Raw genomic sequence first — 14,261 nt, forward strand, 5'->3', positions numbered from 1 at the left:
TGTCTCCTGGAACTCCGAGGCCTCTAGCTATCTTGTTCTGTCCCCAGGGCAGATGCACACACTTCCCCTGAGGCTCTGTGCCTAGGGCGGGGAGGGCCCTTCTTTGAGAGTTTGTAGCCAAAGGTGGCCTTTTCTGGTCAGTAAGACTTCCCAATAGTGTTGATTTTCAGTTTGTTTCCACGAGTCAGTGTGTGCCACTGAAGATTTCACTTGTCCAACTAAGAACCAAGAGGGTCATTCATGCCATTAGGTATTTTCTTTAGTTTCCCAGACTTTCCCCTGGGAACCCAATTCTGAACCTTAAAACGTTGGGGGGGTCTCTGCAGGCACAGAAGGATTACAGCAGTGCTCTGAGCAGCTACCCAAACGGCAGGAGGTCCCCTTGTACCTCCACATTGGGCAGTCGCTGCCGGGAGGGGCTGTGTCTGCACGTGACCCTCCATGACGTCCTCTGCTCCAAGGCGCATTTGCCCAGGGTGTGCTCCAGTGGGACATTCGATGACTTATGACAGACCCAGCCTGGGCCGTGTTCCCAGCTGTAGGCTCTGGGCCACTGTGTTGGTCACCCTTCCCTCTTAAGGAACATTCCATCTGGTTTCTTTACCTAGGTTGCACACACCATGGCTGTGGCTCTGGCTTCTGGGAGGCTGGTGGGAGGCTGGTTTGGGGCCCAGGGCTCCCCCACCAAGGAGAGGGCCCTCTCAGCACCAAGAACTTTGATTTATGGGGCTTATTAGCTACCAATGCTCACTAGATTTGAATGAAAACAGACACTTCAAAAATCTGTATTTAGTCCCATAAAAATAGCTATAACAAGATCATTCTGTATGACAGTATATTTTTATGGAAAATAACTATTTTTCTCAGCAAAAAAACTTTTGGTGCAAAGTGGTCACGTGAGCAGATCTCTGTAATGCCTGGTTCATGCTAACCTCTCTGCCCCTGCCCAGAACCTACACCATGTGCTTGGGATGGAGCCCAGGGGAGCAGGACAGGGTTGTGCACGGGAGCCCCAGCTGTCATGCATGGGGGTGCTCTGTGAGGGCAGGTGACTCGATTGGCTGAATTGTCTGCACGAAGGATCAGGAGCTGGGCCAGGGAAGCTCATCTCTGTGTTCCACCTGGCCACCCTGTGGGCCAAGGCAGCTGCCAAGTCATGCGTGGCGGGGGGGGGGGTGGTGGGGGTAGAGCCTGACAAGTGTGGCCACAACCCCTCCCCTTCAGTGGGCTCAGAGCCACCTGCCTGTAGTTGGTTCCGGGTTTGGCCCTATGGCATCAGGACTCTGGCCTGTGTCTCTGCATCCCACTCTCCCCTTGTGGTGACAGGATGGCTTGGCTAGTCAGGCCATAGGCCTCTGATAACGGCAGAGGAGGGCACAGACATGGGGCAGCTTCCTTCCACTCCTGGCGCCCAGTGGGAGCAGAATCTCCTGGGGTGTCCCCCTGGCGGGGACAGCCCCACTCCTGTCCTAGGACCTAGCTCGTGGCCCCCATTCCTGTGCTTGTCATGCAGTGACCCTCTGCTCCCTTCTCTCTGGCAGGAAGTCTAAAGCAAAGCCCAACGGAAAGAAGCCTGCTACAGAGGAGAAGAAGATGTACCTGGAACCAGAGTACACCAAGTCCAGAATCACTGACGTCGGCTTTAAGGAGCTGGTGGTACTGCCCCGGGAGATCGACCTGAACGAGTGGCTGGCAAGCAACAGTGCGTGTGGGCACGGGGTGGGGAAGGACACCACAGCTGCTGCCGTTGGTCACTTCCTCGAGGATTTCCCAGAGCTGGTGGCTGGCCCTGCCGTGCACTTAGGGTCTCCCACAACACCAAGACCTGGCATAGGTCCTGGCTGAACCAGGGATGGGCTACCAGTGCTGGGAGTCTCTGTGGTGCGGGTGTGTGGCTGCAAGGCTGGCAGTGCCAAGGTCATGGGAAGGCCATGGCCTGTGGGAGGGGAGGGTGGATCTCACCTCCAGCCGCCGGGCAGACCTGGGGCTCACAGCATGTCTGCCTGCCCCGCCCCTTGCAGAGGGGACTCCATCTAGATGGCCAGTGGCTCTCTGCCCAGTTTGGCGCTGTCCAAACACATGCCAAGCCTGCACGACAGTGGCACACGGCCAGCTTCCAGGGCTGGTGCTCTGCACTGGGATGTGTCTTTCTGGTCTGTGGCATGTGCTGGCTGCCCTGGGGTCCAAGGGAAGAAGCGCTGCACCTCCTGAGCCTTCAGGGCACTGGGGACGTGGAACGATTCTGCAGTGGTGGTTTTCACACCTGGTTCTTCTCTTCTCTCACAGCCACCACATTTTTCCACCACGTCAACCTGCAGTACAGCACCATCTCAGAGTTCTGCACGGGGGAGGCATGCCAGACGATGGCCGTGTGCAACACGTGAGTACTGCCTGGCTGCAGCCTGGCACCCTTGCAGGGTCTCCTGGTGGCATGGGGTCCTCCTCAACAGTGTCCTGTGGGGCAGGGACACCAGAGGCTGAGCCCCGTCAGGGGAGGCGCTCAGTGGTGTGGGTCCTGCTGGGGCACGGGGTGAGTTCTCGGGGCTAGGCTGTTTCCACAGTATATGCCTAGGTTGGTTTCCTAGATAGCAGAGCGTCATGAAGCTGCAGGTTCTTCTCTACTTCACTTAGTTGTCCAGTTGAAGGATGGCTTTTCCCCGAGAGCTCCTGCTCTGTGTGGAGGGAGTAAGGAAGGGGATAGGGAGGGACTGGGTGGAGAAAGGCACTGGCTGCCTTCTTCATTGGCTGGGGCCTGGGTGCTGGCCACTCTATTCCGGAAGCTTGTGCACGTTTGTGTCCTCAGTAGGCAGGCACCCCTAAGGGGCTTTGGGGCACCCTGCATCTCCTGATTGGGGTGCAGGTAGGAGAGCCACCGCACAGCACAGGCTTGCCACTGGCCCCTCATAGCAGATGGAGTGGAAGGCGGCTACAAATAGGAGGCCGAGTGAGTTGGACCTCAACCTGGGGCAGTTGTGACTGACAAGGAGGCACGGAAGCTCCTTTCTCACACCTATTTATCGTTGGGGCTCTAGGTCAGGAGCTGATGCAGGTGCGCATGAGCCGCTGGCCCCTGCTGGTGAATGCACAAATGCATACTATACTGAGTTCACTGCCTGCCCACAGATGCTGTTGGCCAGGCTCCTGGGCACAGACCCAGCTAAGACGTAGGCAAATGGAGCTCTGCCATCACTGAGGGCCCACTGAGGTCCTAACTCTCAGCCTGGCCAGACCCCACTCTTGTGGCCCTGGTATATCACAGCTTAGGGTCTTGTCCCATGGGAGCAAATGTAGACCGCAGCTGGCTCTCCACTCTATCACCCAGGGAAGGGTGGGGCAGGCAAGTTGGGGGGAGGACACTGATGTGTGAGGGAAGTACCCTCAGTAAAGGAAACCACCCAGCAGCAGATGCTGGAGGTGGGCAGGACAGTATTGTAGAGCTGCCGTGTGTGTGGCATGCTCCAGAGGACACTTGCTGGCTATGTCTGACCCAGTGGTGTCAGAGGTGGCCTGGTGGGTGGGCAGGTTGGGAAGCTGGTTTCTTCTGCTCCCATGTGCCCTTCCGTATCACTGTGTTTGAGAAGAGACTCTGTGAAAGAGCGTAGAGCTGGGTATGAGACTGGGAATCTTCTCATTCATCTCAACTGCAGCTGCCTTCCCCAGAGTGTTTAGGCTTCCCAGGGCCTGGCCTGCTTTACTGCTTTCCTAGCAGTTGTTGGACATCTAGTCAGTGGAAGAGAAAAAGGTGGGTTTGCCAGAGCTGCATGCTGCCCCAGGATCAGCGTGTCTGCCTAGGGCCCAGACATGGAAACCAGGGGGTCATGTTGGAGTCCCAGAGGGTGATGAGAAAGAGCCACATGGAGAATATGTTTAAAGAGGTAATGGCTGGAAGCTTTCCAAGCTTGGCAGACACAAACCTACATATTCAAGAAGCTGAAAGAACTCCAAGTAGGCCAAGTGATGAGCCCACACACAGACATATAACAAAACTGTGCCAGGAGAAATCCTTCCTAGAGCAAAGCCAGCAGCACCGCGTCCCCCCAGGACACAGGCAGGTGGCCACAGCGCTCATCAGAAGCCTTGGGCCACAAGGAAGCTCTGCCATGTTTTTAAAACTTGGGAAGGAAAGAGCAGTCACCCTGAAGTCGTCCTTCCAGCAAACATATCAGTCAGGGTTGTAGGTGAGATACGGACCTTTCTCAGATGGAGGAAGACCCAGAGCATCCACAGCTGGTAGACCTGCCCCAGAGGAGCCGTCCTGTTGGGCACTTTGAGCCCTGCCCATCTGATGGATCACAGTAGAGGGGACTGTGGCAGGCTGGGCTCTGGGTGCTCCTGCTGGAGTGGCGGGAGGTTGGTGCTGAAAACAGCAGTGTGTGTATTTTATACTCCTGTTGTCAACTTCTAAATAGTTATGTAAATGATGTAGTTGAAGTCATGATTGGCAAACTAAAAGGAAACACTAAAACATAGCTCAAAAGCAGGCAGGAAAGAGGAGTTGTGGGGGACAAGAACCAAAGGGGACAGGTAGTAAATGAAAGATGGTAAACTTAAATTCAGACACACCCGAAATATCCATAAATGTCAGAGGTGTAGATGTGCTGATGGCACAGCTGAGATACAGGGTCTGCCACCAGCCAGACTGACCCCTACATGTGCTGTTTTTCCTATGCATTTGTGCCTTGTAGTAAAATTTCATTGATAAATTAGAAACAGAGATGAACACTAATAACTAGTTGTAAAATGGGACAATTGAATAAGAGGTGAATGTAATCTCTCTCTCTCTCTCTCTCTCTCTCTCGAGAGAGAGAGAGAGAGAGAGAGAGCTCTTACTGCACTGCACCACTTTCTTCATGTGATAACATGTGATGATCAAATGCCCACGTGGTATGCTGGAGGACGGGGATGGATGCAGGCAGTAGGATGTGCTGTTTAGTCCTTCTCAGCTTTCTGATACCGTGTCAGGAGGAGGCAGCTGACCATGAGGACCTGAGACCAGGGATTGTGAGACCACACATGACAGGCCTCCGCTTTGCAGGAGAGGGTTTTCAAACTGAGCCAGCTGCACCACAGTCACAGTGACATCTGTAGGTTAAAACGAAAAGGATGGAGGAGATATACCAATAAAGCATCAATCAGAGGAAAACTACAGTGGCTCTATTAACCCCAAACATGGTAGACCTCCGAGTAAAGTAGAGGACAAGGGATAAGGAAGATGGCATATTTACAGAAGAGTCAGTCCAGAAGTATTGATCTTGCACATGTGTGCACTAAGCAGCAGTGTTTACACAAAGTAAGTGGACAGAACTGAGAGAACAGACACAGATCACGTCAGAGTGGGAGATTTCAGGTCCCTTCTTGGAGGCAGATGGTGCTGGTGGGCAGCAAGTCAGCAAGGACACCAGCCAACGGGGCTCGATGCATGTCACCCTCTGCAGCAAGGGACCCTCTCTCAAGTGCACATGGGTCAGTCACTAAAGTCGGTCGTATCCCACCTCACAAAACAGCCCTTCAAAACTCAGAAGAATCAGAACCGTATTGCGTTCATCATCTGACCATCTGGAATTAGACTAGAATCAGTAACAGAAAGAAAACAGGAAAATCTCCAAACACTTGGAAATGAGCACATTTCTAAATAATCCATGGGTTAGAGAAGAATGAGAAATGTTTGAAAATGAGCACAAATGAAAATGCAGCCTACCTGCCGTGGTGAGATGCAGGCTACAGCAGAGGTTCAAGGGGAATTTATAGGGTTACATGTTTGTTGCAGGAGAAGAATCTCAGGTCAGGGATCTAAGCTGCCACCTGAAGAAACTGGAAAAAGAAGAAGAAAATAAGCCCAAATTGAATGGAAGGAAAGAAATAATAGAGTAGATATCATACAAATGGATTTCTGAAAACCAGAAAATCAGTGAAACCAGAAGCTGGTTTCTTGAAAAGATCAATAAAATTGGTAAGCCTTTAGCAAGATTGACAAACAGAAAAGGTACAGAGTATCTGTATCAGGAATGAAAGGGGTGTCTCTATAAACTCACCAAATACTAAGGAGATATTAAGGAAACATACCTAAAATCCCTATGTATGTAAATTGAACAGTTCAAATGGCCCAATCCCATGGTAAGAGCAAAATACCAAACTTCACTGGAGGTGGGCAGCGCAGTACAGCAAGAAACCAGAAGCAGAAGGTATCACGTGGACAGGAAGAACTAGGAGTGCCTCTGTTGTTGTATATAGCATGGTCATCTGTGTAGAAAACCCTGAGCAGTGTCTGCTTGGAGCCCCAAACTAAGAGAACCGCACCACGTACAACAGCCCCACGGATGACGAGATGCTCAGGATGAACTTGGGAAGCTGAGATGCTGGACAGTGGAGCTGAGAGGCACGCACGCACACACGCATGGAGGCATGCTCCACTGGAGGGCGGTGCTCCCAGGTTCATCTGCTCATTTCCTACCGTCTCGGTGAGAAAAGTCAAGCCCACTCTGGCCTGGGCATGGTAAGGCACAGTCACAGATACAGTGACGACAGTGTTGAAGAAAGAGCAGTGAGGCTGGAAGAATCCACTGCCCAGTTGTAATCACTGTCCAGCTGCAGTAATCTGGACAGCGTGGTGCTGGCAAATGGACACACACATCAAGGTAACAATACAGAGTCCAGAAATAGGCCTAAGACCCACACAAATGTGGCCCTTTGCTTTGTGACAAAGATGCGAAAAAAATTCAATGCAGAAAGGATAATCTTTTTAACTAACGCTGCTGGAAAAACCAGTCGTCTGTGTGCAAGAAAAGAAAAAAAAAGTGAATCTTGACTGAAACCCCACACTTTATGCCAAAATTTACTAAAACTTTTATTGGAAGAAGACACATTTTCATAACCTAGCGCTAGGTGAAGAGCTCCTGGCTCGTTGATGTGAAGGAGTCAGTAAATCAGGCATAATCAAGATTTCTAACTTTCGCTGTGAGAAACCATGGGCTAATCATATAACCGAGAAGGGACCAGTGTCCAGGGTGTGTGGGGAACCCTTGCCACTCCTGTGTGAGACCCCGAACGCATCATCAGTGGGCCAGGGCCTGGACACACAGGTGAGCAGATAGGACATAGGAGAGCAGATGACCATTGAGCAGCAGGTGGGGGATAGGGATTCAGACTTTTCTGTGACAGCACCTGCTTCAAATGCCTGGTGCTGGCGAGGATGTGGGTGACAGAGCAGTAGAGGGATGCAGATGGAGGGATGCACTCCAGTCCAGGAGGGTAGGCCCAGCAGTCCGGAGTGCCCACCTTAGAGAATTGAGAGCTTGTGCTCACAGAGAAACCTGCCCAGGAGCATTTATAACAGCCTAAGCCATTATTGTCCCAGACTGGAAATGACCTAGGTGTCTTCCAGCAGGCAAACAGCTGGACACACTGGCACCTGGGTGCTGGAGCTCACCTCAGCAGTAAGGAGGCAGGGACCACGGGCATGCACCCCGAGATGGGCTGGATCACATGGCATTCTCCAGGGGCTATCCCTGCTGTGCTGGGAACGGACTGAGGGCCGGGGTGGGAGGCCGTAGCTGAGAAGGGCAGTGTGAGCTGTGCTTGGCTGTGGGAGGTACCCGGCCATCTGGATGGGTGAAATGCGTGGGACTGCATACCAGAATGTGTCCTCTTTACTGCGAGATAATTTAGAAATGAAAACCAACAAGAGGAATGTTGAAAGCAGAGCGTCTCATCTTCCAAACAGCTGGGGCAGTCCTCCCCGTCTCTCAGGAGCTGGTCTCTCCGGGCTACACATTGTGGAGACATGTCTCCCGGTTTCTAGTCAACAGTTGTGCTTTCTGACTCTTGGGCACCTGTGGCAGGTGCATCTAACATCATGCCAGGCAGGGGAGTCGGAGCAGGGGTCTGTGACACCTGCCCGGCCACTGGGCCTTGTTCCCTGGATGTCACAGCAGACGAGGGCCTCAGCCTGGCCCCCAGAAGCCGGGCTCCACTTCCAGCATGGGGACTCCACAGGCTGTCCAGAGTGACCCAGAACGTGTCCTCAGGTGACCTGACACACCCTGTGACGTCTGTGTGGTGGAAGGAGGGTCAGGCAAAGCCATCGTGTGTGTGGGGAGGCTGTTAGGGCAGGTGTTTGGACGCGAGCGCCTTGCTGGATTTTTACTTCCTGAGGGCAAGCAGAGAGTTTTGCAAATTCTTCAGGACTTTGTCTTCACTAGCTCCCTTGCCTGATCGCATTCTTGGGCCTTGTGGGGCACATGGCACTGGGCTTGTGCAGCCTGTTGTCCCTGTGGGTGCGTGGCAGTGCCTAGGAGCAGCCCAGGAGCAGGAAGATCTGCCTTCTGCAGACCCACCCCATGCTCCAGCCACACCCCAGACCTTCCACCTCCAAGTGGGCAGGTCTCATGCTGAGGGACAGTTGAGCCGTGTCCCCTTATTCACTTGGGGCTGGCCTCCTGTTACGGCCCGCCCGTTAATGTGGAGGCCATGCTCTCCTAGTCTTGCCAGCTGACCCCACTCCCTGCCTGTGGCACAAATATGCTAGTGGATGCCCAGGGTGGAGCAGAGCACTTGGTTCCTACTAGGTAGAGGTGGGTTTGCTGGAGCAGAGGCAGTGGCAGTGGAGCTGTCCTGAGGTCACTTGGCCAGGGTCAGGATGGTCATGGGAAATGGGGATCCCCACTGTCCTGAGAGGTGGTAGGAGTGGGTTAGACCTTGTGGCTGTCACGCAGGGGTACTTGGTGAACTCAAGAAATCAAGCAGTGTACTCCTAGCCAGCCTAGGGCCCCTGAGCAAGGTGGGATGTTGAGGTTGGGGAACTTAGTCTAAGCTGATTCTGAGACCAATTAAGTCTGCAAAATGAGGGGTATGCAGTGCAGGGAGTGCCGCGCAGGGGAGAAGTCCATTTGAAACCTGGGGCCCAAAGGCTGCCCATCACCTGGCTGGACCCAGGGGATGAGAGGGCCAGAGTCCGGGCCATGCGATCACTCACAGGTGCAGCGCCACATCCCTGAGCAGACTATAGACCACCCTCCCCCTGCCTCATCCTCCTTCACCCTCCACCACCCTTTGCCCTCTGCCCTCTTCTGGCTCCAGAGTCCTGTCCTTGGTGAGCCAGCCTGCAGAGCTGCCCTCTGGGAAGGCAGGAGCAGAGAGTGGGGAGGGCAGGGTGGCTGCCAGGTGGGTGCCCACCAGGCACTATGTGTGTTCTGCTGGGGAGAGAAGTGCTGGGGCAGGAGGGCAGTCCAGGCTCACATGGGACTTGCTCGGTCCCATTGCTTAGACTTGCAGAGTGAGAAATCCCGGGTGTCCCTGCTGCTCGCACTGAAGACTGGGCCTCCCACCCCACTGGACCAATGAAGGGCATGTGGCTTCTAGTGGGGGGAGCAGGGGTGTTCCCAGGGGTCGAGGCCCAGCTGACAAGTCACAGCAGTGCCTCTGGAAGAGGTGGGCCAGTAGCAAAGACCGTGCTGTCCGTGCTCCTTCAGATCATACAGAACACGCATCCCCTAAAGGAATGAAACTTGCAGCCACGAGATATAGAAAATGAACGTGCCTTCTGTTGATTTTTGTACCTGGGTTTACATGGCATGCTCTGTCCTGGATGTTGTTCTGAATTTTTGGTGCAGGCAGATCACTAGTGGGACACAGCTGAGGGGCCCGAGGTGGTGGGAAACAGTGTGTCTGCCCCTGGAGGCCCTATGAGGGGAAGCCTGGACAGCTGCCACACCTCCATCCCTGGTGGCCAGCCTGAGGCTGGGGCCTGGGTGTCTGCAGGGGCATAGTGACCGGCCTTTTCTGTCCCCACAGACAGTACTACTGGTACGATGAGCGGGGAAAGAAGGTCAAGTGCACTGCTCCCCAGTACGTCGATTTTGTCATGAGCTCCGTGCAGAAGCTGGTGACCGACGAGGATGTGTTCCCCACGAAATATGGTACATCTCTGCTATAGCGCGCTCCTTCTTGCTGGGCAGGCATGGCTGCCGATGGGAAGGGGCCAGGCTTGTGGGGCAGGGTTAGCTGTGTGACCTGGGCTGTAAAGCCAGGCAGATGTGCTCTGGTAGAGGTCAGCCTGGGTCAAGACCCCACCCACCCCAGGCTCTGGGATCTGTGGCCCCTGCCCCCACACACACCCTGTATAGTGGGGCTGTTATAGTCCACCTAACTGGGGGCTTCACAACCAGCAAGCAGTAGCTGTGTTGTCCTGGCCTGGGCAGGTCCTGGTAGGGGCTCTAGGCCAATACAGAGCTACTCTTGGCCAGCAGAGGTACTCGTGCACCTTGGTTCCTGTCCTCTTCTGTGACCCTGGCCATGTAGAGAGCGCAAGAGCATCCACCAGGGAAGCCCACGTGACCCCAGGGCTGAGTCCAGACTTTGAGTGACCTGTGGCAGAGCAGCCAGTACAGTCAAGCTGATCATTACTGGTGCAGCTCTTGGGGCCAGGCCTAGGGTGACTGGTCACTCAGGTGCCTGCCAGTGAGCTGCTCTGTGGGGAGGGTGTGGCAGGTGGGAACCCTCCAGGCTGGTCCTGCAGAAAGCACCAAGAGCCTGCAGAGCCGGTCTGGCCCTCTCCTTCCTGACGATGGGAGCTTGGGATTGGGGGTGGTGGGGCATGGGCGTGCTGCATCAGGGCTTAGAGAAGTTGGAGGAGTGTGGTAGGTGAAGCAGAGCACAGGGTGACGCTGTGGACTCTTTCCCTAGGCAGAGAATTCCCCAGCTCCTTTGAGTCTCTGGTGAAGAAGATCTGCAAGTACCTGTTCCACGTGCTGGCACACATCTACTGGTCCCACTTCAAGGAGACCCTGGCCCTTGAGCTCCATGGACACTTGAACACACTCTATGTCCACTTCATCCTCTTCGCCAGGGAGTTCAACTTGCTCGACCCCAAAGAGACCGCCGTCATGGACGACCTCACGGAGGTGCTGTGCAGCGCTGGGGGCCGTGGCGGGGGTGGGGGCGATGGGGCCAGCGGCGGGGGCACGGGGGCACAGAACCACGTGAAGGAGAGGTGAGCCCCAGGCTGGACAGGCGTGCACATGTGCAGAGAGACGGTGGTCCGTGTGCCTGTGTGTGTGCGCACACGTACCGGGCACGCGCGGCGGGAGGTCTGAGAGGTCGCCGCTGCCCCCCCACCTGGCCCGGGCGCGCTAAGTGTGGGCTCTCCAGACGCTGGCAGGCCGTGCGTCGGACTGGCTCCCCGCCGGGCTTTTCCTCTTGGATGGATGAGTGCCGCTTGTCAAGAAGGACCTTTGGATTTCATTCATTCGCTCAACAAACGTTTATGGGCCTGCCAGTCTGAGTTTCCTTCTCCTGTGGGGCTTTCCTTTCTTTGGGCTTCCGCGTGGCCTCTGCCTCCCCTGGGGGCTCTGCTGTGTGGAGAGAAATATACCAGTGAGAGCTGGGGCTCCTTCCCAGGAGGGACATGGGCTCTCGTTGGTTGGTTTCCAGGGTGGGGCTGTTTTAGAGATTCTTCCCCACCGCCCCGCAGACCTCCCTCTCCTGGCCTGGCTTGGATCGCCGCTGTTGGCGGCTCAGAGTGGGTGGGATGGGAGTGTCCCATCTGGATGTCCACAGGGGCCTTGACCCTGTGGCCATGTCCCCCACTCCCCTGCCGCCCACAAGGGCCCCTGGACTAGCTGGGCCTAGGACCGAGGTGCCTGGGCGGGCAGCCTGTGTGGAGACGCAGCTGTTGCCGGAAGGCTGGGTGTCCCTGCTCGGCTCACCTGTTTGGTCGTAATAAAAATAATTCTCTCAGGTCAGCGCCTGTGTGTATCCTCGGCGTCACCGGTGACCTCCGTGCTTGCCACGAGACTGAGGGTGCCCCATCTCCTGCCTACTCCAGTGGCCCCTGCCCACCCCAGGCTAGGCCCTTGCTGCCAGGGTTGACCACAGGCTCCCCTGCAGGACCTTGGGGAGCTGGGAGTGGGATGGGGAGGGACATGCCTGTTTCCTGCATCTTCAGGGAGTCATGATCACTCTGCTCGTCCCACACCCTCCTGTGCAGGTGGCAGGGACCCTGGAGTGTGTGCTGGAGCAGGCTGGGGGTTCCTGGCCAGCCCAGCCCTGGGGGCTCTGCTGTAAGGGTCAGCCCTGGCCTGGGCACTGTGGTGTCTGGGTGGTGAGCCCAGAGGAGAGCTCGGGAGTGCGGTCAGTGCAGGGGCCGGGCAGGACGGCACCTAATGTAACCCTGGAGCTGGTATAGGCCCTGTGCAGGCAGAGAAGAGAAGAGTGGGCTCCAGGGGCACTCCACCCTCCTACCCGACATCTTGCCAGGGGATGGCCTTCTCTGGCTGTCATGCTCACCCCACCCCACCCCTAAGTGTGGGGGTCTTTGACTCCTGACTCCGCTCCTATACCCTTCCTACCCCAGCCTTCACCCCACCAGAAAGGTCATCAGTTTCTGCCCTCCTGCCTGTAAGTTCAGCTATTGCAAAACGTGCTTGTGACCTTCCTCTGCTTTTGGATCCATCAGCAGCCCCAGGGCCTAGCTAAAGACGAGTGCCACCACCCTCAGCTCTGCTTCCCATGACCCGTGGGACCCTTGGGGTCTTGCCAGCTGGTGGCCGCCACCAGGCCTGCCCACCTTCTCTCCACTCCTGGTGATGACTCTTTCTCCTCCTGTCCCTGAGAATGCCCCCCCCCCCCCCATCTGACAGTCCTGGAGCTTACTGCAAATGCAGATGCACCTGGGGGTACCTTGTCTTCACGTTCCGGCCCCTGTTTCTTCTCCAGGGTCCTGCACTCTCTTCCCGACTCCTCCCTGCACCAGAGTACCTCCCCTGCTGGCTGCACACTGGTCAGCTGGGGGCAACTTTAAAATTCTTTGGTGCTTGAACCAATCTCCACCCCATTGACTCAGTCCCTGGACACGGAGGGCAGACATCAGAATTGTTTTAACATGGCTTTAACTTGCACCATTCTAGAAAGTTCCACCTGTATTGTCTGCTGAATTCACGCATGCTCTGAACCACTGGGAAATTTTGCCTGCCCTGCAAGAAGTCTCCTGGGCCCTGCTGTACCCCTCAGGGCCTGCTGCTGTCCCACCGGAGCCCATGCCTTTGTCCCTGTCTGGTCAGGAGCCCAGGTTAGTGGGGAAGCATGCTCCGCTCTGTCCCTCAGTCACTGGACACACCCCATAGCATCCAGACCTTGCCATCCTTTGAGGCCTGACCTCTCCCACTGAGGCTAGCAGATGTTAACTACCAAAGGGTTGGGCTTCTCTGACTGGGCATAGCCCCACTACCCCCCTACTGCTTCCCAAAACCCTGCGGCTGCCTCTGGGGCCAGCAGGAGATCATAGCCCCTCCTGAGCAAGGCCTGGGTCTCATTATGACCTCAGCCTATTGGGCTGTGCCCTGGCCCCTCCCACTGCATCACCCCCAGGTCTTTCTGCTTCTCTAGGCATGCGTGCCCTAAGTAGAGGCCTCAAGAACTTGACCACAGCCTGGGTGTGGGAGCCAGAGGTAGGGCTCTTCCTCGACCTGGGCCCCAGGAACACCTCTTGGGGGAAGGCAGAAGGCAGAGCAGAGCCTGGCTCCACCTGCTCTTCTGCCCAGAATCCCAGGCTGGGGGTAAGGAATAGGCCCTGTGTCCAGTGCTTGTCTGGGAGTGGGGCCTGGCTACTGGGCGTAGGCCTGAAGTGGGAAGGTGGCAAGGCTGGGCCTGAGAGCAGTCCGGGTCCTTGTCACTGGCCAGGGTGGCACTGCCCGTGCCAGGAGGACATGGGGATTTCCAGCTCAAGCTGCTGTATGGAGTCTGAGATTGTGTGTATGTGTGTGTGCGCACGTGCACATGTGAATGACCTCTATATCTGCAGAAAGGTGTCCAGGACACATGGTCATATTTCTTTAACTTAGGAAGGAGCTGTGGAATCCCTGAGCACATGGGGTTCTGGGTACGGCACTGGTCACCGGGCCTCAAAAGGTCTCCCAGGAAGGGGCAGGTAGCCAGGATGGGGGCCAGCCTGCACACCTCTGAGGGTGAGGGCGATGCCCTGTGCTCTCCACCAGCTGGCTAGCTCTTTGCTGCAAGAGCCAGAGCATCATGGCCATCTTGGGCTGTGGAAGAGGAAGGAAATGCTTTTTCCTTCTTGAGCCTCAAGAAGAACCAGCCCTAAAAAAAAAAAAGAACCAGCCCTGCTGACACCTGGATGGTTGCCCCGTGAGATCCACTTCAGATATCTGACTTCCAGAACTGTGAAATAAGCCACGTTTGTGGGGCCCTGCCACAGCGGTGACTGGGAATGAATGCAGACTGTGTTCCCAGGGGTAGGGTGCCCTGCA

The 14,261-nt window shown here is 55.7% G+C and overlaps 1 protein-coding gene across 4 annotated transcripts in view; it reads left to right on the plus strand.

Annotated features, from left to right (window-relative positions):
* The window catches only part of MOB2 (MOB kinase activator 2), a 78,254-nt gene extending 66,521 nt beyond the window's left edge, over positions 1–11,733 (plus strand). For all 4 annotated transcript variants that reach the window (XM_072790467.1, XM_072790466.1, XM_072790464.1 and 1 more), the window contains 4 exons: positions 1,542–1,702; positions 2,287–2,380; positions 9,790–9,914; positions 10,681–11,733. In XM_072790467.1, coding sequence (XP_072646568.1) covers positions 1,542–1,702; positions 2,287–2,380; positions 9,790–9,914; positions 10,681–10,991 — 691 coding nt within the window. In that variant the 3' untranslated portion in view covers positions 10,992–11,733. The remainder of the gene's footprint in view (positions 1–1,541; positions 1,703–2,286; positions 2,381–9,789; positions 9,915–10,680) is intronic.
* The last annotated feature ends 2,528 nt before the right edge of the window (positions 11,734–14,261 follow it).

This window comes from Canis lupus, chromosome 21 (genome assembly GCF_048164855.1).
Source record: "Canis lupus baileyi chromosome 21, mCanLup2.hap1, whole genome shotgun sequence".
In the NCBI taxonomy this organism is placed as follows: Eukaryota; Metazoa; Chordata; class Mammalia; order Carnivora; family Canidae; genus Canis; species Canis lupus.